Source organism: Gloeophyllum trabeum (assembly GCF_000344685.1).
Source record: "Gloeophyllum trabeum ATCC 11539 unplaced genomic scaffold GLOTRscaffold_00003, whole genome shotgun sequence".
Classification (NCBI taxonomy): Eukaryota; Fungi; Basidiomycota; class Agaricomycetes; order Gloeophyllales; family Gloeophyllaceae; genus Gloeophyllum; species Gloeophyllum trabeum.
This window is the reverse complement of record NW_006920412.1, coordinates 823,219-847,538: the sequence shown is the minus strand read 5'-3', so window position 1 is coordinate 847,538 and position 24,320 is coordinate 823,219. Positions and strand designations below refer to the sequence as shown.

Here is a 24,320-nt window from a genome sequence, read left to right as displayed (position 1 = left end):
AACTACGGACATGCTCATAAGCAAGCGAAATCACAAACTTGTTGCGAACTGTCAATCCGAATGTGACTTTTTAGTGTCGAAACATCGTCTGCACCGTATCGCCTCTGGTCGGAGCTTGCCTTGAGCGACACCTTCTGCTGAGGAGGGATAGGCCCTGTTCTTGCCTGAGTCGCCTTATCTGAACACTTAGACTGTGTCCGTATTAATATCGACATTCCCGGCTCTTTCCTGCTTGCGACGTTGTGCTTCCCAGATTTAATGTCTGTTGGACTTATGCATACCGTATCGGACACGAGTCCGAATGACTGGCACTACCTATCCGAGGGGGGCGCTACATTGGTTCTCAGCTACAGGGGACCATCGGACGCGAGGTTTAATGGAATGGTCCTACGGTTGAGGAAAACGGACATCCGAAAGCCGAATAGCTTACCGGGCAATGCGCCAGCTAAGAATATACGCTGTGAACGTATTAATCATCGCCATGATGAAGACGAAGAGGTATCTCAAGCGCCTGATGCAAGTGTCATACAGCGCGAATGCCAGGAGAGAATCGTCGGACGTTTAATCCCCGGACGATACCTCCCTCGTTTGTCCCTCGTCGGGACCGATCCAGATTGGCTTTCGCAATTAGCGGATCAAGTGCATCGGAGGCGTCCTCTACTCCGAAGAGAAAAGGACGCAATCGATGTTACCAGGTCCAATGCGTTACTCGCTACGGATCTCACCGCAAGCGGCAGCTGGTCTATAGAAATTAAAGTAAGCGCGAGGTGCCTTCATTCGTGCATATTACGATGATTGTCCCTTCCTCAAGCCTAAGTGGGGTTTTCTCCCAAATGCGGCCCACCTATCACCGGAGACGAAACCTTACAAGACTCGCACGTGCAGATACTGCATGCACTCGTACTTGAAGTCCACCAAAGGCGAAGCTTCGGCAGAAGGCTTTTGCCCGCTTGATTTATATTCTGGTAAGAAGGAGCGAGTTGAAATCGCCCTATGCGCGTTATGGGACGAATGGATTGGCAAGGCAGGGCACATCAATAATCTCAAGATCTTTGTAGATGGTCAAACACTCACAGCCGACGATGTACGTGTCTCATCCGCGGTATTAGCTCCACCATTCAACAAGTACTTCCATTACAGCCAAAGTCCATGGAGGCCCTACGACGTGCCATCAAGGAATCGTCTTCCAATCCTCATTGCTTGGAAAGTGCCCAGTTGCGTGACGCGTTCGTTGAACGGGTTGCAGCTGTGCTCTTATCCTCCCAGTCCCTTGGAATCCTCGCGAGACTCCAGCGGACGCTCGATCCTCTTGATATTGAGGGGCTCACTTCCCTCTGGGATGGATACGATACATCCAAGGGCAACGTGCAATCTAATCCTCTCCCTGCCGAGCCTGATCCAACAATGGATGACTACGCGGCGTTTATCGACCAATATTTGACGTCCGGGAAGGTGATGGACCACGACCATCCCAGATTGGAGGACCTGCGGTATTACACCCTGTCCTACCTGCTTTCAGCTACATTCAAGGACTGTTCAATCATCGTTCGGCCCATCCTTTTCCACTCCCAAGATAACACAAACCAGGCAGACTTTTCCGGCCAGGAGCCTTCCGACTACCAGGACCCAGTCACTTTCATCGACCTTGACCCGAAGCCTATACGGAAGCTGCGCCACTGGGCGAAGTTGGACAAGGAAATAGTCGAGGCTTACAGACTTTCCGGGCAGCTGAAATCATGTTTCGAGGAGGTTGAGAGCAAATGAAGAGATGCGATAGAAGTCTTGCGCATAGCATGCTCGCAGCAATACGATCTCTAACCGTACTTATTCTTCATTTATTTGAACGAGTCATTCGTTGTACATACCAGCAATTGTCTGCGAGTTACATTATACTTCCTAGCTCTGGCAGGAGAGATCTATGTGCCCGATTCATATGCGATCGATGTGGGGAAGTGCGGGGTCACTTGATTATGATCCGGCACAGTTGGTTTCGGTAAGACCATGTCTGGGCGAAAGGCGGTCGTGCCTCTGACTTTGTCTATCCCGACGACGACCACGACGCTGTTATCAAAGCCTCTCTTGAGGGACCATGAATTTCTCTAGGGTGTGCCGACGTGCGTCTCGCCGTCTGATCCAAAGCAGTGTCCTATCCAGAGCCGGTCAACGGAGGCATGCGTCGTTCTACAATGCAGACATTGCAGGACTAACGGAAGACCAGACGGAGGTATGGATGTTCACACTGCATGCTTGTAACGATGTGATCCTGACAGACGTGTAGTTCAGAAATGCAGTCTCTGAGTTCGCTCAGAAGGAGATTGCCCCTCGAGCTGCTGAGATCGACCGAAGCAATAACTTCCCTTCAGTAAGTCAACTCCCAGCTTCGAAGTGAACTTTGGAGAATGAACTTGACAACACTCTCAGGACCTATGGGAGAAGATGGGCAGCATGGGTCTCTTGGGCATCACCGTCTCGCCAGATTACGGTGGTCTCGCTCTCGGCTACTTTAACCACACACTAGCCATGGAGGAGCTTTCCAGGGCGTCGGGGTCAGTAGCCCTCTCGTACGGCGCACACTCCAATCTCTGCGTGAACCAGATACACCGGTGGGGGACGGACAAGCAGAAGGAGAAGTACCTCCCGGATCTGGTGGCCGGGAAGAAAGTAGGGGCCCTGGCTATGAGTGAGCCGGGGAGCGGAAGTGACGTTGTCAGTATGCGACTGCGAGCTGATAAGATCGACGGTGGATACCGATTGAATGGCAATAAGTTTTGGTCAGTAGGTTGCCTGAGGCTTCGTCATCCCACGTTCGAACACTCATACATGTTTCGATAAAAGGATCACAAATGGACCCACTGCATCGACACTCGTGGTCTACGCTAAGACGTCGCCTGAGAAGGGTTCGAAAGGTATCACCGCTTTTATCATAGAAAAAGGTTTCCCCGGGTTCAGCACGGCCCAGAAGCTGGACAAGGTAGGCATGCGCGGTAGCGATACCTGCGAGCTCGTATTCGAGAACTGCGAAGTTCCTGAAGGTATATTATTGCCATCGTCGTGTTGAGCCTCGTCTAACAGCCGTCGGAACAGAAAACGTGCTAGGACAAGTAGACAGGGGCGCCGCTGTTCTGATGTCCGGCCTTGACCTGGAGCGCTTAGTGCTGAGCGGAGGTCCTCTCGGGTCAGCTCACAAGATCTGTCTCGCATTCTCGTCGCTGAATCTGCGTCCTCATGCGTTAGACTCATGCAAGCCGCCTTCGACTATGCCGTGGAGTATATCCATGAGAGGAAGCAGTTCGGTCAACCAGTCGGGACATTCCAACTAATGCAAGGTGCGCATACCTCTCGTGAAACATCGTTCACAACGTTCCTAATTACTTTCGCACCCTGTAGGAAAGATCGCAGACATGTACACCAAGCTCAATGCAAGCCGGTCATACGTCTACGCCGTAGCACGAGCCTGCGACCAGGGTAAAGTCAGCCGGCGGGTGAGTCGTAGAGCGCATATCCTCGCCGGGTCCGCGCTGAGTCGGCTTTGAGCAGGACTGCGCGGGAGCGATCCTGTACTCTACCGAGAAAGCGATCGAAGTCGCTTTGGAAGCTATGCAATGCCTCGGTGGGAACGGCTACATCAACGGTTAGTCGTTTGCTTCTTGACGACCTGCTGGGCTAAGCTAAAGGGCTTTGCAGAATACCCGACCGGTCGTATATTGCGTGATTCCCGACTGTATGCTGTCGGGGCTGGGACACAGGAGATTCGGAGAATGCTGATTGGACGGGAGTTTAACGAGCAGCTCAAATCCTAGTTCTATTCATACGGGTTATCACGGACAAGCAATGGACAAGCTAGTGCTGTATCGTACAGTCCATAAATTTTTGTCGCCGATACGAAGGCGGATATCTACTACACCATCTACACACTACCGAATGCTATTCGTGTTTAGGCTTCGGAGCTCTGACGGTTTTCCAGGGGGCACGCGCTTTGACCTTCCCCCCCCCCGTTCGTTCTTTGTACCGCTCGCCACTCGGGGTACGCCGCCGTCCAAAGCGTCCTTTATCGACCCCCTTTCATCGCGTTACATTATGCTACTACCGGCGCAGAACGGGTATAAAGCAGGCCAGCCTCGCCTCCCTCGCCTCTTCCCGTACCTCCCCCTTCTTTTAAATCCTGCCACGCAGCAGTCTTGCTTCCACCTATCTTACCTCGACAGCGAAGCAATGGCGGACACCGAGTCCCCCGCGACTCCGAAGCCCCAGAGCGTGTGCACACCCTTCCCGCCCGTCAAGCCGCCCAACCTGCCGCCGCGGCAGGCGCGCATGCTGCTGAACGTGCTGCTCGCGGACGAGGCCGCGCTGTGGGACTTCGTCGGGGCGCGCATGGGCCGGCCCTGCGCGGGCGGCGCGGACGCGCGCGCGCATGGGGCAGCCACGCTCCCCTCGGAGGGCGGGGGCGCCGTGGAAACCGCATTGGACGACGCAGACGCGAGGGCGTCACTCACGGACAAGGGGGAGGAGCGGTAAGCCGCGCCGGTCCCCGAGGGAGGACAGCACCGCTCACCCGCGCACGCAGCCCCGAGACCGCTACCCCGGCCGACCTCGAAAGCGGGGACGAACCTGGGCAGCTGTGAGTAACGCTTCCCGCGTATGACCCCGAGACTGCGCACCTCATGTCCCCCAGGGCCCGCGCGAAGAAGCGCAAAGTCGCTGCGGACGCGTCAAAGACGGATAGGACGAGGAGGGAGAGGCGCAAGACCAGGTGCGCCTGCGTGCGTGCGCGTGTGTCTTGATCCTGGAGCTAACGCACCCAATCTGCATAGCAGAGACAATAAACCCGACAAAGGCAAGAAGCGGCAAGTCCAGGTTATTGCAGAGCCAGAGCCATGCACTGATTTCGTCCAGGGAGCGGAGCAGCGACACCGATCGGTCAGTCAAAGGCCGGGAACCACCTAATAAGAAGTGCGGGACATCACCCATACCTCTCTTTCCCCTCGCTCATCTCACCGCACCCGTGCCAGACCACGCACAGCGCATATCCCAGCGCCGCCTACCGAACCTGCTGCGAAGCCATCCAGCACCGCCGAAGCGGCCAAGACAGACGGAAAGACGCCGTAAGCATCCGCCGACACCATCGCTCCGGCCGTGCTTGCTGACACGCCCCGCACAGAGCGAAACCCGCTAAGCCCAGGGCGACGCTCGCAGAGCCTCCATCGACGCGCGGGGCGCGGCGCTCGCCGCGCCTGAACCCCCCGAAACAGGAGGAAGAAGCGCTCTGAGCCGCGCGCGCGCGTGCAATCCAGTGGTGTCGGGGCCGCGCCCCGGAGGATTCGGAGCCCAAAGCCTGGTCCAGCAAGGACGAGTTGGCGTGCCAGCGCACCCGGATGCGCGCGCGATACCGGGGCATCGGACACGTCTAGCAGGTGCTCTTGCGGGATGTATCAAGCCGCATCCCGACAGCGCGCGCCGGCGCAGTTTCGACGAGCAAGTGTAGAGATGTCGGTGTGCGGTGCCAGCTTGCGCCTGGAGGGAGGGCGCCGGACGCATCGCCATCCATCGGCCGCGCGTATGCACCCCCTACTCAGCGAGTGAGTCCAGCGCAGAACGGAGGTAACGCCGACGTGCCTTCGTCTCCTTCAAAACCTCTCTTCCCGCCGACATTATGAACTTAGGTCGATGGGTTCACGCGAGAGCTTCGGACGTAACAGGACTGGTGAGAGGGTAGTGTGCAGTCGGAGGGGGGGGGGGTGATGGATTGTCAGGGTTGGACATAATAGATAGTGATAGTCTCGTCACAAACACGATTAAAGTTGATTGCGGGACCGAGCCATGTTGAAGCTAGAGCATAAGTAGTCCGCGTTCCGCCGATGCAAGAGACGAGTTCGCAGCAGTGATCCACGAGAACGGCGCTCGCCCTCACCCGTCTGGCACTCCCACCAGCGTGAACCTCGCGCATCCATAACAAACCAATCCTTCATCGGTACGGTCGACCGAGAAACAGAGCATTATTAGAGAGAACTTTTGTGGAATGCTGTTTGGTTGAGTTTAGAGCCCCGAGCGCGAGCAGATTCCTTGGTTGGCCAGCCAGCGTACGAAACGACCGGAGAATCCTGGGGAGATCCGCTTGGTACAGGAGACGCCATTACCGTGGCAATGCACCAGCTCGTTGATCATCGAATCTTCCACATCGGGAGCAGTGCAGCATTAGAAAGAGCTCCACGAGGATTGGTGATGGCAGAGCCACTCGCCTGGAGAGGCGGGCGCTGCGAGCGGGGCCCCGCCTGATTCGCGATCCTAGGACTTGGAACTACTGGGAAGGGCGGAAGCAAATCCGAGTCTGGCTCGTCCGTGCCGACGGTGGAGCTGGGTGCAGTAGGCGGAAGCTCGAGGGCTAGTGGAAGCGACGGTGAACGCCAGCTAACCAGGGTTGTCATCGTGAGCTACCTTGCTCATAGTTATCAGATGCGCGCAAGGACAGCAGGAGGGGACCCACAACGCCCGCTTGTCGATCGATGATCTCATCACGTGGCCCTGACGCGCCTTCCGTCGAACCTTAACCCTGCTCGCGCGGCCTGGCTCAAAGCATTGGCTGAAGATGCAGATACTTCCGAGGCAATCTTGCCGGCGGATAGGGTGGAGGGTGGAATGTGGGATCCCAGAAGCGGACCGCATTAGAAGACCGGCTCGGGATGCGACGTAAGGATGAGCGCAAGTTCGTGCAAACGAGGGCGGACTGTTTTGCTATCGGTATGTGGTTGGTATCGGTAGGTTTGGATTGAGAGCTGATGCGAATGTTGGCTATGGGCTCGTTTCCAGCAGCCATTTCGTTGCCAAAGGCGGGAGATCGCATCTGGGTTAATTAACCGTCGATCGCCCGATCGCCAGCTGGTGCCATCTCTTTGTGGAGCACTGCACGATTCGAGAGCAGCCATGACCAGAGTAAGCAGGCATACATCGCCCATCACTGCAACCGCGCTGCACCCTCGATTGACTAACCGTCGCATACAGTCTGCATTAGTACAACGACACTTGCCGTCAGCCACAGCAGATGCGATCTGGCCCGCCGTCAGCCAGCCCCGTTTAAGTACGCGCGCTGCCCCCGCGAGCCACGCACGCCCCTTCACACCTCCCATGGACACCCAGCCCCAGTCCCAGCCCCAGTCCCAGCCCCAGTCCCAGGCGCCGACGGAGCCCATGCCGGGGACGTTCTCGTCCAAGCTGATCCAGCCCATCTCCGCCCAGCCCGCGCACGCCCCGCCCCCGCCGATGTACCTCCCGCAGAACCCGTACGCGCTGTACAACCCGTTCGGCTACGCGCCCGTGCCGCTCACGTACGCCAGCCTCGCCGTCCCGCCCAACCCGACGTACCACCACCTCCTGCCCTACCTCGACTCCCTCATCTCCCAGCGCCGCGCCTCCAACCCCCACCCCCACCTCCCGCCCACCGCCCCTGCCAACCTCGTCTCGGGGTACAGGAACGGCGCGGCGATAGGGGAGCACTTTATCAACACCGAGGGCAGCTACTTCTGCCGCACCCCGAGCCCCGCCAGCAGGCAGCGCACCGCCCAGGCCTGCGTCAAGTGCCGCGAGCGCAAGACCAAGGTCCGTTCCACCGCTCTCTTTATTCTGTTTCGCCGTCTCATCACTCGCTTGCTTCGCCAGTGCACAGGCACGAGCCCCTGCGCGCGCTGCACCGCCCGCGGGCTCGTCTGCACATACGTCGCCCCGCGCGACAAGGACCACCGCGGGCCCGCGCGCCACCGCGCCGAGCTGCGCGACCTCCCGCCCATCCAGCAGCCCTCGCCCTTCTTCCGCCCCGCCCCGCACTTCCTCGGCGTCCCCGGGCCCGCGGGCGTCCCCATGCTCCGCGGCTGGGAGGACGACAGCGAGCCGGGCAGCTGGTGAGCCCCGTCCGCTCGTACGCGCATCGCGTGCACTTTTCACTGACGCGTGCACCACTCGCAGCCCCTCCTCCGCGACCTCCTCGCGCTTCTCCGTCTCCTCCGCGGGCTCGTCGGACTCCTCCCTCCCCCCGACGCCCGCCGACGACCCCGCGCCGCTCCCCTCGCCGTGCCTCTCCCCGCTCTCCCTGCTCGAGAAGCCGCTCCCGTCACCCCCCTTCATCGCCGCCCAGCCCTCCCCGCATCTCATGCACCCCCAGCCGCGCGCCGCAGGCCTGTTCCTCCCCTCCCCCGCACTCTCGCCCGTCTTCCTCCCCTCGCCCGCGCCCTCGCCCATCTTCCTCCCCTCCCCCTCGCCAGTGCCCACCGCGGAGTTCCGCACGAACGAAGACTACTACCGCTTCCTCGTCGCGCACCTCACCGCCGCCGCCGCCGCCGCCTCGCCGGAGGAGAGCCCCAACTGCACCTCAGAGGACCCGGAAGAAGTGAGCGTGAGCAGCGACGCGTCGATGGTCACCGTCGACCTCGCCTCCGACACCGACGCCGACGCCTCCATGGCGAGCATCCCCGCGCCGTCCTCCTCCTGGCGCGGGGGCGGGCGAAACATGGACGCAGACGCGACCCCGCGCGCGCCGCAGCACCCGAATTCGTTGCATCTCCTGCTGAACCCGCCGGTGCATGTCCACGCGGTGACGCCCTCGCCGTCGGCGCTGCTCGCGGAGTATTTGACCGACGACGTGTTGACGCCCGCGAGTACGGGCGAGGACGGGGAGACGGGCATGGATGTTAGCGAGAGCTGTGGGGGGTTCAGTTAATCTGTGGGCACAGGGGCACAGGGATTGGGCTTGGTTTAATTGTGCGGAGCGGCGAGCGAGGTTGGTTGTGTTGTGAGAAGTAAAATAATAAAATGAATGTTGCATAGCTTGTAGCTTTAGCACGCTTTCTGGAGCGCTTGTTCGTAGATTCGTTAGCTTGTGTGTATTGCTTATTGTTGGCATAGGAATAGGAAATGTATCATTAGTACTTTCTATCACCTTGGTCTGACCCACACTTTTGGATAGTATCACCAGGGAAGCATTAACTGCAATACAACCTACCAGGCTAGTAATCTACAACGATACAAACAGTCCGCATGCATAAACAGCTCAATCCCGCTCGTCCGCCCTCTCAACCTGCTGTCGTTTCCGCGAGCCACCCCTGTGAAACAGACAGTGTCAGAAACTCACAAATCAAGAACACGACGATGCACCACGTACGCCTCAGTATCCAGCCCCCGCTTCCTCCCGCTCTTCGCCTCGTCCAAGAACTTATCCAGCCCAAACACATCCGTCGTGTCCTTCTCAAACTGCACCGGGCCCTCCCGCGCCTCCTGCTCCGCCGCGCCCTCAAACCGCCCCCTCCCCAGCCCAAACCGATCATTATCCAGCGCCTTCGAGATCCCCTCCTCCGTCCCGCCCCCAAACGACTCCTCATTCCCCTGCTCAATATTCCCCCGCGCCTTATAAATCGCCGCCGCCGCGCTGCTCCCATGGAACAGCGGGCGGTCATACAGATTATACGCCTCGTCGTCCGCAAAGCTCCCCGCCAAGCTCTCCTGGTTAAACAGCCGCGAGTCGAGCATGCTCTCCTTGCTCGTGCTCGGCTTCGCCAGCCCGAGCGCGATCTTCTCAGAGATATCGCGGTTCTGCATCCGCGCGAGGTGCTTCGCGCGCTGCTCCGCGCCCATGTTGTTCATCCGCAGCTCGCGCTCGCGCTCCCGCCGCTTCTCCTGCCGCATCTGGTCGCGCAGCCGCGCCGCCTCCTCGTCCTCGCGCTCCTCGCGCTCCGAGGCGCTGCCGCCTTCGGAGTCGCTGCCGTACGCCGCGAGCCCGGATTTCATGGCCGCTTGGCTCTGGGCGGCGGGTCGTGCGGGCGCGATGCCGCTCCGCTCCTCGCGCGCGCGTTGCGCGAGCAGGCGCAGGTTCTCCTCTTTTTGCTCCTTCTCCTTCTGCGCGAGCTTTTGCTGCATGAGCGCGCGTTGCCGGACTTCCTCGCGCGCGTGCCGGTCCGCGATGTAGAGCGACTCGGAGAGCTTGGCAAAGTTGTCGTTGATGTGTACCTAGAACGAAACACAAGTATTAGCTTGATCTAGTGAAACAGCGCCTGACGCTTACATCCTGGAGACCACGCCCATCGGCCGCGAGACGCTTGTCGAGAGGGATGGTGTACCCCTTGTTGTTCTTCCAGTTCGAGATGCACGGCGGGATCATCCACTCCTTCTGCTCCTGCGCGGTGGCTTTGCGGGGCGGGCTGCGCAGCACGGGCGGCGGGGGGCTCGGCGGGCCCCGTGGGATCTTCTTGTGCTTGAACCGCGGTGGCTCGAGCGGGTCCTCCACGACCTCGCTCATCTTGATAATCCGCTGCTTCAGCCCGTTTGCGCCCGCCTGCTGCCCGGGCGTGTAGCGGATGAAGCTCGTCTTGCCCTGCGCGTCGGGCACGTTCTTCGGCTGGGCCGCCTTGATCTTGCCGTTGACGAGCTTCTCGAGCGCGGCGCGCGTGCGCTCCGTCGTGGCCTGCACTTCGTCCTCGGAGGGGCGCTCCATTTCTTTTTCGGCGTCCTCGAGGTCTTTACGGTAGGCGATCGGGATGAGGTCTTTGAATTGCGATTGCACCTTTTTGCCCTCGCGCTGACCCTGGTGCACGATGGCGTCGTAGCGGACGTTGCCCTCGGCGTCGACTTGGAGAGCAAGGGTGTTCCCGGCGGCGGTCTGGAAAAGATTGTTTGTTATATATTGGACCTTAGTGTGATCTCATGCGCACCTTCTTCTTGCCCATCTGCAGCGGATACTGGGCGACATGGCACTCGGGATATGCACCTCCATCGCCTGGAAGCAAGAGATGAGTACAAAAATATCGCATCCCGCAAAGTGGATACGCACCAAAGTCCTCCTGGCTCTGGGGCTTCCAACCCTTCCTCTGTCCATATGGCGGGATGACTGTCCGGGTGGAGATCAGGGATGTGGACTGGGATTGCGGCTGCGAAGGCCCGACTTGGACGTCGTCCTCGTCGTCCGCGATGGCTGGGGCATTCAGGGGAGCGGGCAGCACAGAGGCGAGGGCAGCCATCGTCGTAGTAGTGTACAGAGAGCGTTGTAGCGCAAGTGGTGGATCCGGCGGTGGCGATTGTTTGCCTTGTTTGTCCGCGCTTGCTTACCTAGCCACGGCATTACCCGGTCATTACAACGCGTTCAAGTCCGAATATCCAAACGTCTCGACTGTCCTCCCTTGAAACCACAGTCCGGTGCACATACAGAAAGAGTGAAGCTCTGAAGACATACTTCTGAGGCCCTGATACTACGACTCCTTCCAAGCGGTGCGGCGAGCGCCCTCATAAACCGCCGTCGACCTTGAAAATTCTAAACTTCGTTCCACTGGAACGAACCTTCAATTAAATACGACGAGAGTTCTCACTGCGGCAGCGACAATGCACAGGGCTTTGGCAGTGCAGGACATCCTTCACGAGATCTTCGTGATGCACATGGCCGTGCAGCTGCCGCAGACGGTCTCCTTTCCTCGATACGGGTGGGAATTCGCTTGGGAGCCAGAAAATCTTCCCGAGAAGCAAAATGACTTATATCACGCAGCGTTGACGTGTAGGACATTTGCCCCTGCAGCGCTGGACGGACTCTGGAAATGCATGGACAGCCTTCTTCCTCTTCTGCAACTCCTTTCTCCTCTGCGAACAGATGGCTTGGGTACCTGCGTGAGTGTTGATACCAGTTGTACATCTCGGATTGCTCTTAGATTTGAGTCCCGTCCAGGTCATTGGAGAACATATATCTCCCCGTGAGCACCAGAGCTTCAAAGCGTATGCACGTCGTATCAGATGGATGCGATATACCCCGGACTCAGAGCTCCATAGCGCCTTGATTTACTTGTCGGACATATTTCCGTCGCCCCTTCTGCCTCGTATTCAGGTATTTCAATGGCGCGGCGTACCGTTTGATCCTGGGGTGCATCTCTTCTGCCCCTCAAATGTGAAGATGCTAGACCTGGCGGTTGGTCCGGGGCAAGACAGCGATACAGCTCTGAAGAGCGTTCTCATAGATATGAGCAATGCATCCCCTAGCGTTGAGCACCTGCAGTTGCGTTCCGAACGTCTGGTAGCCTGTTTGGACGAATTCTCTTCATGGACAGATCTACGCTCGCTCACCCTTGTAGGATCACTAATCGTCCTCGACGACGACAGCTTTCGCGCCATCTCGCAATTACCGTCCCTGAATAAAATATTTGTGCAAGGGGGCGTCTTGAATATGCGTATGCAACCTGTCGCCTCAGGCTTCCAATGCCTCAAGCAAGTACAAATTCGTGCTGCCAATGCGGAGGGCATAACGCGTCTCCTCCGGTCGCTACCTCAAGGTCTGAATACTATTACTGAGATTGACATTTCCCTATCCTCCTCGACGGGGGATTCCATAGAGCACCTAGAGCTCCTTCGCGCTCTTCACTTCCCGAGACTCCGCACGGTCAAGCTAAATTCGGCCCTGAGCCACGTAGACGACGCTGCTCTGTACACGGAAGACGCACTTTCTTCGCTCATGGACTGCAGACAACTTCGTTCACTCGACGTTATGTGCGACCACATCGCGTTCCGCACAACGGACCAGGCTGTCCGCAAAATGGCATTGGCTTGGCCGCGCATCAGGCGCCTCTCTTGGATACAACGACAGGAGCCAAATGTTATCCCGGAAGACCTACCGACTATCCTCTCATTTGAGCATTTTGCGAGGCACTGCCCATCCCTTCAAATTCTGGGCCTCATTGTGAATGCGAATGTTACATTGCCCAAGCGTCCCCCGGTGTTCTCGCATAACCTGTGGAAACTTGATATGATGGAGTCTATTGTAGGGGAGGAGGGGATAGAGGCGGGTCCAGAAGCACTATGGCACCTGACGGATGTCGCACGGTACTTGGATTGCCTGTTCCCTGCCATTGATACTTTGGAGGTAGATGCGTATACACCTTGGGAAAAAGTCTTCCACATCATAGCAGCCTGTCAGGCTGTCAGGAAGGACCAAATAATTAGGGAGACTCGAAAGTAGGAAATGCATACAGCGTGGAGGCCTCAGGTGTGGAGTTGAATATGATAATTCATAGTCGAACCTTAAGCTCTGTGGCTCAAAGCATTTGGCACATCGGCTGTGCTTTCTACGTGCGCATCCTATTTTCATACTGCGTGCCCGGTGATTCTGAAGCGCATCCTCCGTTGACGTCTGCGGGTTGCTCCAGCATTCTGATCCCGCCACGAGCCGTGCTCCGTCCTTGGACGCTGCCGAGCATGGGTCCCTTCTTTCACGTCTCTTTGCTGGAGATTTTGTGAAGTGAATCTCTCGTTGGCGCAGCCTTGTGTGTATGGGATCCGCCGGCGGACTGTCGTTGGAAGCTGCCGAGCATAAGTACCTGTTTTTCTCGCGGAAGGAGAGTTTTTGAAAGGAATCTGAGATTCCTTTCAAAAACTCTCCCTCGAGGTTTCTTGACGTTGCTCGAGCACCTGATCCGCTTGCGGTCTGTCCTTGGAATCTACCGTGCATGCCGCGAGTCAAGTCCTGATATAAGGGAACTGCACCGCTGGCATTGTACACGCCCTCGATCCCGCCGCCGCTCAACGTTCACTGGGGATGCGACCGTCTACCTGGATTCGGTTCCTTGCGCAGATTACAATATGCCCTCTTGAATGCTCTCAAACGTGAATGAATCAGGATGGTTTTGGTTCCGATTTCTGCTCCCGTGCTATGCGGCTACGACCTCGAAGATCCTCTATAACGCGCAGGCGGTTGTAATGATTAGTACCATCGAATTCATTCAAAGACGATCATATTCTAGGTTTCTATACGGCCAGACCGCCACGGCATCGGACAGCGATGCAGACCAACTCGACGCTGATCTCGATCGACAGCCAATAACGGAATCAATACGAAGTCGCAACTGGTGCGCTCTGATTGGCCCAAGCAGAGTAAGAACGCAGAATCGCAATGACATTAGGGTGGCCAGCCAATCAGAACGAGTGCGTTAGTGATGACGTAGTGCCGGGAGACCATCGAGAGGACACTCCACCGTCGAGGCAAGTGCACTGCTGAGAGCAGCAGCCAAGTCGCACAGATCGGCCTGTGCGGTGCGTCATGGGCATCATCGCGCGTCACCGGCGTGCGCGTTATCCATGCCCCATCGCCCGCTGCTGCCAATAAGAACGGCCTGATTCCCAATTAATAATTCCAGAACGCACTGATCTCGAGCAGATAGGCTTAGCATGTTCGCCCGCGCTGCTATAAGACCGGCTTCCTCTGCCCTGCGTGCCCGCCTTGCCCCTAAACCCACTACCCTATCCACTCGTTACGCCCCCGCGACTTTGAACGTTTCGCGCACGATGGCGACCGCTACGAAGCTCGACGTGCTTGAGGAGATCAAACTCGACCACGACAATGTCCGGGACCTCTGGTCGCGCTTCCAGGCTGCGACCTCGCGAGAGGAGAAGGCGTCGATCGCGAACACTTTGATCAGGGAGATGGCTGTCCACGGTGATGCTGAGTGAGTACGGCGTCCATTATGAGGAGAGGCGTGTCTGATCGGTGTCCGTGATTAGGGAGATTTCGGTTTACAACGACTACCAGCGGCTAGGCCTCCCTGGCACTGCTGAGCACAACAAGGGTAAGCCACCGAGTGTTTGTCTGTGAGCTCTTTTGACCTGTTGTGCCGCACAGAGGAGCACGCGGAAATCAAGAAGGCCGTGTACAACGCCGATTCTGCATCGACGAAGCAGGACGATTACGACGAAGTCCTTGGCAAAGCCGTCAAAGCCTTTATCACGCATGCGCAGGAGGAGGAGAACGAGCAGTTCCCCACCATCAAGGCCAAGCTCACTCCCGAGGAGAATGACGTGAGTAGTGCATGTAGTGGGTGTATGCGCACCTTTTGACTTTGGTATAGAAACTCGCTCGCGAGTTCCTGAAGGCTCGCCGTATGGTCCCGACGCGGCCACACCCCGCTGCGCCCCAGACCGGTGGCGTCGCACAGAAGGCGGCGGGTGCCTTCGGATCGTTGCATGACAAGGTTGTTGAAACTGTTGGCGGACGCGAGTTCGTCGAGCTCAAGTATAAGCACCCGGAGAACTTCTAGATCGCGGACCAGCGGGCGTTAGGATGAGGATGAATGTACGAAGTCAATGCATGTTGTACAGTAGTGTATACAGTAGAGTCTGTCAGAACCCATACCTCTCATAACCCATAACCTGCAATAACCCATAGGATTTGGTGGTCCACGCAGTCGGCTCACAAGCCATAAGACTGTCATTACGAGATTGAGGTGATAATCTGGTATATTATTAGCACATAATGTTCTGACCTATAAATGAGTGTTACTATGGCCATGTATGGTATAAAATGCCATTCATCTCCTAACCTCGTCCCCACACGCAATATTCAGGCGATGGCTACAGCGTAATCAGAGAGAGTGCATCTTACCACCGGCCCGGACGTGCCGGCCACCCGTGCACTGAATCGACCTGCCATTTCGGGCAGCAGACATTTTCTGTTGGCGAACTGGCATGAGCACCGACAATGGCCCATCGCGCCCGCAGGACCCGTCGGGCGTGCGCATCGTCCTCGGCCGGCTAGGCATCCCCGCATGGCTCCTGCAGCGGCCCAAGCTGCCCTCCCGCAACTGGCTCATCTTCCTCTCCGTCACCTCGTCCGTCGCCGGCTGCTACATCTACGACCGCCGCGAGTGCAAGCGCATCCGGCGCGAATACGAGGATAGGGTGCGCTGGCTCGCCGAGGAGCCGCTCGCGAGCAGCGACCTCCCGCGCAAGGTCGTCGTGTACGGCGCCAAGTGGCCCGGCGACGACGACTGGGACCGCGCGATGCGCTACTTTCGCAAGTATGTCAAGGTCCGCCGACGCGCTTGTCCTCTGCTTGCGTAGCTGACCCGGTCTGTGTGCGTACAGCCGATTCTCGTGGCCGCGGCGGTGGACTATGATATGATCAAGGGTCAGCGGCACGGCGACATCGCGCGGCGCCTCGCCGACGAGGTGAAGGCGCACCGCCGGCTCGCGCTGGGGCTCGACAAGCCCAAGGAGTCGATCATGCCGCTCCCGACGGACCAATCACCTGAAGCTGTCCGCCGGCGCGAGCTCGACGGCGGGCTCGTCATCGTCGGCCGCCCGACGTTCAAGGAGTTCATGGCCGGCCTGAAAAGCGGGTGGAGCGAGAGCGCGCGGAGGGTGGATCGGGAGGAGGAGCTGGCGCGCGTGCTGGCGGACGACGGCGTGTTCGACGAGCCGGAGCCCGAGGTGGGGGACGTGGGCGCGCTGGACGGCGAGCCCATCCCGACGCCGTCGAAGCTCCCGCCGTCTGCCGGTGTGTACTCGCCCTTCCAGGCGATCGCGCAGCAGCGCGCGGCACCGAAGCCTCGCTCCCGGGAAGAGGAGGCCACGAGCGAATTGCTCGATACGCCGCCCGGGACCATCACGCCCCTGCCGCCGCTGCTGCTCGTCCCGTTCACGAACTACCTCGGGTTCAAGCAGATCCCGTACATGCTCTGGGACTTCTTCACCGAGCGGAAAAAAGTCCAGGCGGGCGCCGAGGCGGCGTACAAGCTTATCATGAAGCACACGCGCCCCTTCCACGGGCCCTCTGACGTCCCGCCCGCAAACGAATCGAATTTCATCACGCCAGCAGGCTCGGACCTCGACTTCGACGCCGCCGTGGAGCAGTACTACAAGTCCTCCACGCACAAGCTGCCCGACGAGATCGCCAAGGCGCGGGCGGACTACTACGCCGCGCTCCCCGCGCGCCTCAAAGCGGCGCGCGACCTCGCGCGCGGGCTGCGCGAGCCCACCAAGGAGGAGCGCGCGAACCCGCCACCGACGGAGGTCGAGCTGCGCAGCGAGCGCATGCGGAAGGAGCTGAGGTGGCGGAGCGACGAGGAAGGATGGGAGATTATCAGGCCGGACCGGCCTGTTGCGTGGGACGAGCGGTTTAGGGATGCGTTGAAGGTCTTTGTGGACCCGCCCAGGGAAGAGGAGAGGCGTGAGTCGGATTAGAGCGCACGACATGACAAACTTTATAATTGCATAATACGACTTTTGCTTCACTGCTCGCTCGTACAGGGTTCGTTGACAGGCCAAATGGCACGACATTTCGGCAAGCCCTACAGCCCAAAACATTTACAGTATTCATGGCAAAAACTCCACAGCACCACTAGCGAGCCAGGCATCGAAAGCCGCGATCCCATCGTCGTAATCGTCCTCCTCTTCAAGCGGATACGTACTCGTAGCCTGCGGTTCCTCGATATTGGGTCCTTGGGGCTGTCCTTGGCCATCACGATTGTCCCTCTTGTTAGCGGTTGCAGAGACTTCAACGACTTCTTGCGGAACTTGAGCACGCTTCATATCTTTAGTCGATGGGTCCGGGGACCTGGAATGACCACCCCCATAAGTAGACGAGCCGGCAATTGTCGAGCTGGTGGAGGGTACGATCTCGAAAAGACTCTCGTCCAGAGTGAATTCTTCCTCTTCCATGTCCAGAGGATCTTCAGGTTTGCCAGGCGATTGCAGTGGAGTCGGCAGCCTAAAGTTTGGAATATCGTCGTAGTACGCGTCCATACCAGGGGAAGACGGCTGAGACCCAGGCAGAAAGAGAGGTTCCGCACGCTTGGTAGCAGTGTGCGCAGCTGTAGGACTACTGACGGTAGCCAATTCCACCTCTCGACGCCGCTTAGCTGGGAGCTGGTCGTTCATAGGACTGAGCTTCCTCTTTGGACCAACAGAAGACGGCTCCCTAGCAGGTGTTGACGCAGCTTTCTTACCGGTTCTTGCTTCGTCGGAAGGCATCTGAAGGATCAAGGCATCCAGTTCTGGGTCAGAGAAGTCCACATCGGAAGAAACAGGCCGTCTTGGTGTAGGTGCACCCATGTCGTGTACGAGATCAGTCGGGTCAGGAAGGTCCTCTTCGATTTCATCCGACGGTGCTTGCATTTCCTGTTCGCGATCCCCATCGTTGAGATCAGCAAACTCTAGGTCAAAATTAGGCTTTGTTTTAGGCGTCTTGGCTGCGGTAGACTGCTCCAATTTCAGGCGGCGTCCCTCCGCAAGCCCGAGACTGTTGGCTACGTTCGTCCGCTCGTGCAGCGCTTCAAGTTGCTGGAGCCTGGAGTCTGGACCTGCCTTCACTGTCCTAGTGCTTTCATGTTTCTTGCGCTTCGGCGCATCCTCGGTGTGGAATTGGTGAATCTGTCCTTCGTTCACGTTCGGGCGTGGCGATACCGGCGTACCCTTGTCAGCAGCGGCGTTCTGTGTTCGCTTCGGAGGGGGCGGGGGTTTAGGAATACCCTCTTTGCAGCTGTGTCCTGTCGGTGAGTAATAACATAATGACTGAGCACCACGAAATCACCAGAAGTGTCGACATTTCGTCTTGTCTTTGCAAGGGTGGTTGCACCTGGGAAAGTATGAGCAAAGGACTCCGCGATTCACCGAACCATGTGCGTACTCGTAGTTGCCATTAGATAACTTCTTCGGCTCGAAATCCACAGTTCCCAATACTGAGGCACTCGTTCCGCGTCCGCCTTTATGAGGTTGAGCTTTAATAGGAAACCTTGACATGTCACGACGATCTGCTTGCCAGTATCCAGCGCGATCAGCAACGGTTGTCCAAAAGGCTGGAAGAGAGTAGTCCACCGTTTGGTTTCGTCAAGTCCTTTACCGGTTTATCCTCTTGTTTATCCTCTTCATCTGAAGCTGTATACCAGAAGTTTGGGTCGTCCTCCAATCCTTGGAGGTCGGCTTCCTATAGATTTGTTAGACATGTAACCGCGCCATACCATCGCCTGACATACCACAGAGTTGAGCGGTCGAGTATTAACAACTGGAAACTCCGTCGCGTTTATCTGCGGCTTATACATCTTCAATACCGTCACGCCAGCTATACTTTCCTAGGTGCCAGCAATAGTTCAGTATAGATACACGGAGAGAACCAGACCATCGAACCGAAGCTATGTAGACATGGATAGATTGGCTGGGTTTCGTAAGGTCAGCCGTGACACTAAAGCTCTTAGACGCAGTTAGAGCCTTGGTCCTGTCAAGCGAAGATGTCAGGGATAGAACCTCGAACTATTGCGCGAACGTACGAGATCCGGCGAAAGTCGACGAAGTCGAGATCAGACGTTAGGGTTAAAATTGCGGTCATGTCCCCTCGCCTCGCCTTATTCTTCTTTGGCTTCGGTGCATGCGATGCCTGATCTGAAGCCAGTCCGCATTCAACCAGGATTTCCACGTTCACTGGGCCTTTCCCGCCCCTCGACGTGATAGCTTGCTCTGTGATGGTTAGGATATACCGGGGCAACTCCGCCAGGCAAGCAAGGACTTCATGGCCGAATGGTGGGCGACGATTCAATAGCTGTAACAGAAGCGGTGAGGTAGGTATTGCCAGGGAAGGTTGGTTTGGTTACAGTTTCGATCCTAAGTGGATCCTGGTCGCGCAGGGTGTGCAGGGACGTCACACCATGCTCAGCTAGAACCTTTTCCGAGTTGTGCGTAACGCCAGGGATAAATATTGAGGATTCACACCTTGATACTAGCGATACGTGTATTGAATAACGATTAAGCGGCAAGGGTGTCGTGAGAAGACTCACGATTTCTCGCCTATTTGTTCGAGTTGGCGCAACACCACAGGTCTATCCTCCCAGGCCTTGGCAGTGAAGCAGCGAAGACTGAGGAGCCATCAGTACTAAGACAGAGCCTATATGCTGCGACTTACAGTTCTAGCCCGAATTTGATCTGAGCACCATATTTCTTCACTAATGACACTTCCACCACTACCCTTGCAATTCTCCCTACGTGCCGGAAGACACTCAGTGCATCAAGAGGCGGCTGACTGTCCGAGCTCTTGAAATCCGAAGAATTCAAAGGTATACCTCCGAGCACAGCCTTCAATGGCGTTGGTATGATGAGAATGGCATACGAGCATAGTCATTACCTGAATCAGGAGAAAGACCTTGTCCGCAGGTTTCTCGACCTTCTTGATCTTGAATCTTATATCTTCATGTTCCCGAAGTCGGTTGTAAACCTAGCAAGACATTTGGTTCTTACACACCAATGAGGAACTAAAGAACGTACGGTTTTCTCTCCCTGTCGGAGTTTAAGATCGGAGAATCTGGACGTTTCGATAAGTTCCAACACAGGGAAGACAAACGGACAACGAACTCATCAGCTGCGGCTATGGCTTCCAGCTATGCAACCGAGGAATGTTATGGATTAGCCGAGGAGCCTGAAAACCCGCAACATACCATTTCACGCATGTTCCCACGTGCGGGCAGACTCATGATCAACTTCATCTGAATTATACTGGATGATTAGACGATGGGATGCATATCTGCAATGACTGACCGTCGCTTGACGCACATAGAACTGAGCGTCGTCGCCGCTTAATGAGCATGCTTAATTGAGTAGTAGTTATTAAGATTACCTTGCTCATTATATCGCCATATTCGGTCGACCGAAGACTGCCGGAGTCATCATCCCCATCGTATTCCAGGAGCTCCGAGTCTTTTAGGGCCGTGACACTATGCAACACCATCTCATCTAGCCTCTCCTGCCAGGACTGACCGGTCGTCTTCCCTATCGCGTAGTGAGACGGGTTTCTTTGTAGCCTCTGGAAGAGGAAAGAGTTATACAACCACTCTTTGGCCGTAAATACGTCGGTGATCGTGCCCAATCCCACTTCCGAGTTAAGATGTTCGGAGAGATTCTGATGAAGACAGCTCTCGAGGACAGTCTTTCCTTGAACGAGGTCTCGATACTTCGCCTCTAACTCCGTCTCACAGAGAATGATCGCAATGCCCTCCTTGTCTGACGGTTCCCATTTTAGCAGGAAGCAGCCTATATGTAATGTATTCCGTACCAAATTGAGGGCGACCCTAGGATGCAACAAACAATCCGGATGGGAGCAGCTCGGAGAAGTAAAAGGAGCATAACGTACGGCGCGACCCATCATCTGTACTATGTCAAGATCGGAATATTCCTTGTATCCGTCCGTTTGGTACATCTTGACTCCTCTAATGACGACCGTGTGGGCAGCTACATTGATGGAGGTTAAGTATTCCTGTGAGGTATAGCAATATTCTGGTGTCTTACGCAGGTTGACTCCAACTGCCAATGTCTGCGGGCCATACCTGTCAGGTTAGAAACCACGAAATTATTTCTATCACCTACAGACGTCGCCACCACTAATCGCAGAATCTTCTCCATATACAAATGCTCCGTCGCCCGCCGATCATCCATACTGAGCCCCGCATGATGCACACCGATGCCGACTGATGCTAGCTCTGCGGAGGTCGCGCTATAAGATTACATAGCAAGGCAATAGTCGCGTTTTAACTTACTTTCTAAGCGCTTATCGTTAAACTGCTGGCTGATTCTACGCGCATCGTCAGCTGTACCCCCTACCCGCCTAGCACGTATTCCCTTACTTGCGAGGCTGTGACCAAGGCAAGGGCTTTTTGGCCTGAGACGCTCTCTCGTACTCCGCAGCCAGGTGCTCTGCGGTTACCAGTACCCCTGAGTCGACTCTTATATCAACTCGTTGACTATCACCGGACGTACGTCGTACGTACCTCGTCGAGTGGCAACAAAGACAAGAACCGGCTTATTCACCGAGTGCTGCTGCAGCACTGGGAAGAGGTGCTTATCCAGACTGGCCGAAAACGCGAAATCGTTCTGGTTCCTGTGACGTGGAACACCGTAGACGAACTTCGTCAATTTACACGGGCGAAACTCCTCTCCGAACTAGGAGTGTCATAACGGGGTGTAAATAGTAAGAGGGCATTGATTGGAGCCGCCTACATACCTGAAAGATCTTCGCCGGGCCGGTCTTATTCCGGGAACCTACCCAACTGGCAATATCCCCGATATTTGGGACAGTAGCAGATACCATCATGAAGCGTACAGAGGTACCGCGCGTTTTCATCCTAGAGATCACGACCTCCAAGGTACTGCCTCTAGATTCATTCAGGATATGCACCTGCGTCCATAGTGCGTGTAAGATGGGCGTAGTTTGGTATCATGCACGCACCTCGTCGACCATGAATAACTGGACTTGGGATAGGATTTGCCCGTAGTCTCGCCTGTTATTAGTATGAACTAAGTAGGGGAAGAAACCGCACGGGCATAAGGATGTATACGCACCAGTGCCTGGTCAGGCTATCCCATTTCTCTCCCTAATCTCGGCGGCATGAACAAGAGAAAGACTGTGGATAGCAGAGACAGACCGTGGTTATACTGAAACGGCCGAACGTTATCCTTAAGATACGGTATACGACCTTGAAGTCATACGTACATAATAGTAGCATTCTTAGCGTCTCCCCAAGCACTCTTGCCAAACTGAACAGTATCGCCGGTTAGCTCGCAGCCTGTATCAATGTAAGCTGATGTCTGACGCCATCCGTCTCTTTCCAAACGTACTGACATTTGACACCCAGCACTTCAAACTTGGTGGTCCATTCTCGGAACCTTTCGGAGCACAACGCCTAGGTAGGTTGGATTATCCTGTCAGTGGCGAAATGCCGCGGACGCGCATATATCACCTTAGTTGGAGCCATATACACGCATTTTGTCGCTCGTGCACCGGTGCCAGATTCCATAAGCAAGCGGATTATAGCAAGTTCGAACAGAACGGTTTTACCGCTGCCAGTGGGTGCTACCGTTGGATAAGATGAAGCTTCTATCTGATAACCGCGCATATATCCTACCACTGACAACCTGGGTGTTCGCATCGTCAAGAGAGGTGGATTTCCGGTGAAATAACTGCAGTCATACCAGATTTTCCTCGGAACACATGATCTATAGCCTTCAGCAGAGTTACCATACAAATATGTGGCGCGACTCACGTCGTCGAAGCATATCGATTGTATAGCATTGAAGACTCCAAATTTGAACGACGCGCGGTAGACGTCAGCTTTCACAAAGGTATGGCTATCAGGTTCAGACTTCGCCAATATCGAGTAACATACGGAGATCTGATACTGGGCGCAGGCGGATTCCGGGTGTATTTCTTGGTACATGTCTCTCCTGCGTGCTCGCGGTAAGTTGCGGAGTCGCAGGCAGATTAGCGCCCGATGGGTGGTAGTTGGCATAAAATCGCCCATATCCTTCCTCGTATTGATCTACACGGGACTCGTCATCAGGTGCCATAACTTCGGGGACCCCTTAGCACCAGGATACGAGTCTGGATGCTCACAAGACGGCGGATTATCCTGCTGGCGTGGAGTTGCGGCGCGACCTATAGCGTAGGATGACGTGCCTGCCTGATAGAATCTTGGGACGCCTTCAACATCCGTGCTTGCTACGTGTTGGCCTGGCTGCTCATATTGATAATCCTCACTGATAGGATCTTCAAGCAAGTGACGCTGGTACCCCGCGCGATGATAAGACTGGTTCCTTCCAGGGGGACATGGGGATGATCCTTCTACCGTAACCATCAGTTAGAATGTCAACATGTCTATAAGTACCCCGCATATAGCGACCTAGGTCTTCAGCGTATTCGAGATCGAATGCTGAGCCCGCGACATGTGTCTGAGAGCCATAGCCTGCAGCATAGCTTGAGTCTCCATCAATCTCAAGACCATATTCTCGAGCCAGTTCATCGAACGACTGGTCCTGGTACATCATGGAGAGGTGTCTGGCGTGGTACCAACTGTCCGACGAGAGGTCATGCTACGGCCGGCAAGTGCCGCGAGTCGCGTCACTCACGTGAGCGTGTCTCCGTTACCTCGCGCGTCTGTGACACTGACCGTCACCTTCGAACTCCTTTAACCTGTACTACTACTAGCCCGTAGACTCGTGTGCCAGACCCTCACATTCCTCAATACTACAATTATGGCCGACGCGCACGCTAAGTCCAAGGACAAGAAAGCCACAATTGAAGATATGATTGATAAGTGGGTCATCATCTGCGAGGAAGCCGCATTTGTTCATCTGGGATTATGCAGGATTCACTATTCCGATCGGTATTCTGACGACGAATATGAATATCGACATGTTATCCTTCCGAAACCGTTCCTTCGGTACCTACCTAAGGAATACTTCAACAAGGATGATTCGGGAACGCTGAGATTGCTGACGGAAGAGGAATGGCGAGGCATGGGGATTCAGCAAAGCTTAGGATGGGAGCATTACGAAGTCCATGGTCCGTATGAATGTCCCTGAGCTACCATGATGTGTTTGCTGATTGCGAGCTGCAGCACCTGAACCCCATGTATTGCTTTTCCGTCGACCGAAGTACCTTTCCCGCAAAGACGAACAACTAGCTCTACAAAGCAAGCTGGCGGGGAACGGCCGAAAGGATATACGCCGAAAATGACATCCAACCAGTTTCCACGCTCTCATGTTCCCATTGGGACTTGTGT

The 24,320-nt window shown here is 56.2% G+C and overlaps 8 protein-coding genes across 8 annotated transcripts; 6 read left to right on the top strand and 2 right to left on the bottom strand.

Annotated features, from left to right (window-relative positions):
• Window positions 1-234: 234 nt before the first annotated feature.
• Window positions 235-1,749, top strand: GLOTRDRAFT_56442 (uncharacterized protein; the record flags this gene model as incomplete). The annotated part of the gene is made up of 4 exons (XM_007864810.1): window positions 235-460; window positions 509-756; window positions 872-1,090; window positions 1,147-1,749. Coding segments are annotated over exons 1-4 (1,272 nt in total), but the record flags the coding sequence as incomplete, so codon positions are not given.
• A 294-nt stretch (window positions 1,750-2,043) lies between these two features.
• GLOTRDRAFT_71874 (acyl-CoA dehydrogenase NM domain-like protein) lies at window positions 2,044-3,967 on the top strand. Its single transcript, XM_007865064.1, has 9 exons — window positions 2,044-2,224; window positions 2,279-2,362; window positions 2,422-2,771; window positions 2,836-3,032; window positions 3,085-3,175; window positions 3,235-3,326; window positions 3,388-3,482; window positions 3,538-3,631; window positions 3,685-3,967. Exons 1-9 carry the CDS (start codon window positions 2,090-2,092, stop codon window positions 3,798-3,800), a joined length of 1,254 nt encoding a protein of 417 aa, XP_007863255.1. The 5' UTR covers window positions 2,044-2,089; the 3' UTR covers window positions 3,801-3,967.
• A 3,152-nt stretch (window positions 3,968-7,119) lies between these two features.
• On the top strand, window positions 7,120-8,704 carry GLOTRDRAFT_126428 (uncharacterized protein; the record flags this gene model as incomplete). Its single annotated transcript, XM_007865063.1, has 3 exons — window positions 7,120-7,590; window positions 7,651-7,889; window positions 7,954-8,704. 3 exons carry the CDS (start codon window positions 7,120-7,122, stop codon window positions 8,702-8,704), a joined length of 1,461 nt encoding a protein of 486 aa, XP_007863254.1.
• An 89-nt stretch (window positions 8,705-8,793) lies between these two features.
• On the bottom strand, window positions 8,794-11,022 carry GLOTRDRAFT_114500 (uncharacterized protein). The gene is made up of 5 exons (XM_007865062.1): window positions 10,808-11,022; window positions 10,689-10,753; window positions 10,043-10,636; window positions 9,146-9,987; window positions 8,794-9,086 (listed from the first exon to the last, which is right to left on the bottom strand). Exons 1-5 carry the CDS (start codon window positions 10,992-10,994, stop codon window positions 9,035-9,037), a joined length of 1,740 nt encoding a protein of 579 aa, XP_007863253.1. The 5' UTR covers window positions 10,995-11,022; the 3' UTR covers window positions 8,794-9,034.
• Window positions 11,023-14,244: 3,222 nt separating this feature from the next.
• Window positions 14,245-15,169, top strand: GLOTRDRAFT_56434 (uncharacterized protein). The gene is made up of 4 exons (XM_007864809.1): window positions 14,245-14,453; window positions 14,509-14,573; window positions 14,627-14,802; window positions 14,853-15,169. Exons 1-4 carry the CDS (start codon window positions 14,293-14,295, stop codon window positions 15,039-15,041), a joined length of 591 nt encoding a protein of 196 aa, XP_007863000.1. The 5' UTR covers window positions 14,245-14,292; the 3' UTR covers window positions 15,042-15,169.
• A 267-nt stretch (window positions 15,170-15,436) lies between these two features.
• Window positions 15,437-17,067, top strand: GLOTRDRAFT_71868 (uncharacterized protein). Its single transcript, XM_007865061.1, has 2 exons — window positions 15,437-15,810; window positions 15,868-17,067. The coding sequence occupies exons 1-2, from the start codon at window positions 15,469-15,471 to the stop codon at window positions 16,963-16,965; spliced, it is 1,440 nt and encodes a 479-aa protein (XP_007863252.1). The 5' UTR covers window positions 15,437-15,468; the 3' UTR covers window positions 16,966-17,067.
• A 1,489-nt stretch (window positions 17,068-18,556) lies between these two features.
• Window positions 18,557-22,976, bottom strand: GLOTRDRAFT_36871 (P-loop containing nucleoside triphosphate hydrolase protein; the record flags this gene model as incomplete). The annotated part of the gene is made up of 21 exons (XM_007864745.1): window positions 18,557-18,706; window positions 18,756-18,851; window positions 18,907-18,994; window positions 19,047-19,315; window positions 19,421-19,424; window positions 19,676-19,845; window positions 19,895-19,984; window positions 20,264-20,766; window positions 20,819-20,834; window positions 20,897-20,994; window positions 21,052-21,076; window positions 21,130-21,256; window positions 21,387-21,474; window positions 21,531-21,702; window positions 21,764-21,937; window positions 21,989-22,040; window positions 22,102-22,133; window positions 22,249-22,325; window positions 22,382-22,442; window positions 22,500-22,633; window positions 22,799-22,976. The coding sequence occupies 21 exons, from the start codon at window positions 22,974-22,976 to the stop codon at window positions 18,557-18,559; spliced, it is 2,604 nt and encodes an 867-aa protein (XP_007862936.1).
• A 949-nt stretch (window positions 22,977-23,925) lies between these two features.
• Window positions 23,926-24,193, top strand: GLOTRDRAFT_14177 (regulatory subunit of cyclin-dependent kinase; the record flags this gene model as incomplete). The annotated part of the gene is made up of 2 exons (XM_007864600.1): window positions 23,926-24,100; window positions 24,156-24,193. Coding segments are annotated over 2 exons (213 nt in total), but the record flags the coding sequence as incomplete, so codon positions are not given.
• Between the last annotated feature and the right edge of the window lie 127 nt (window positions 24,194-24,320).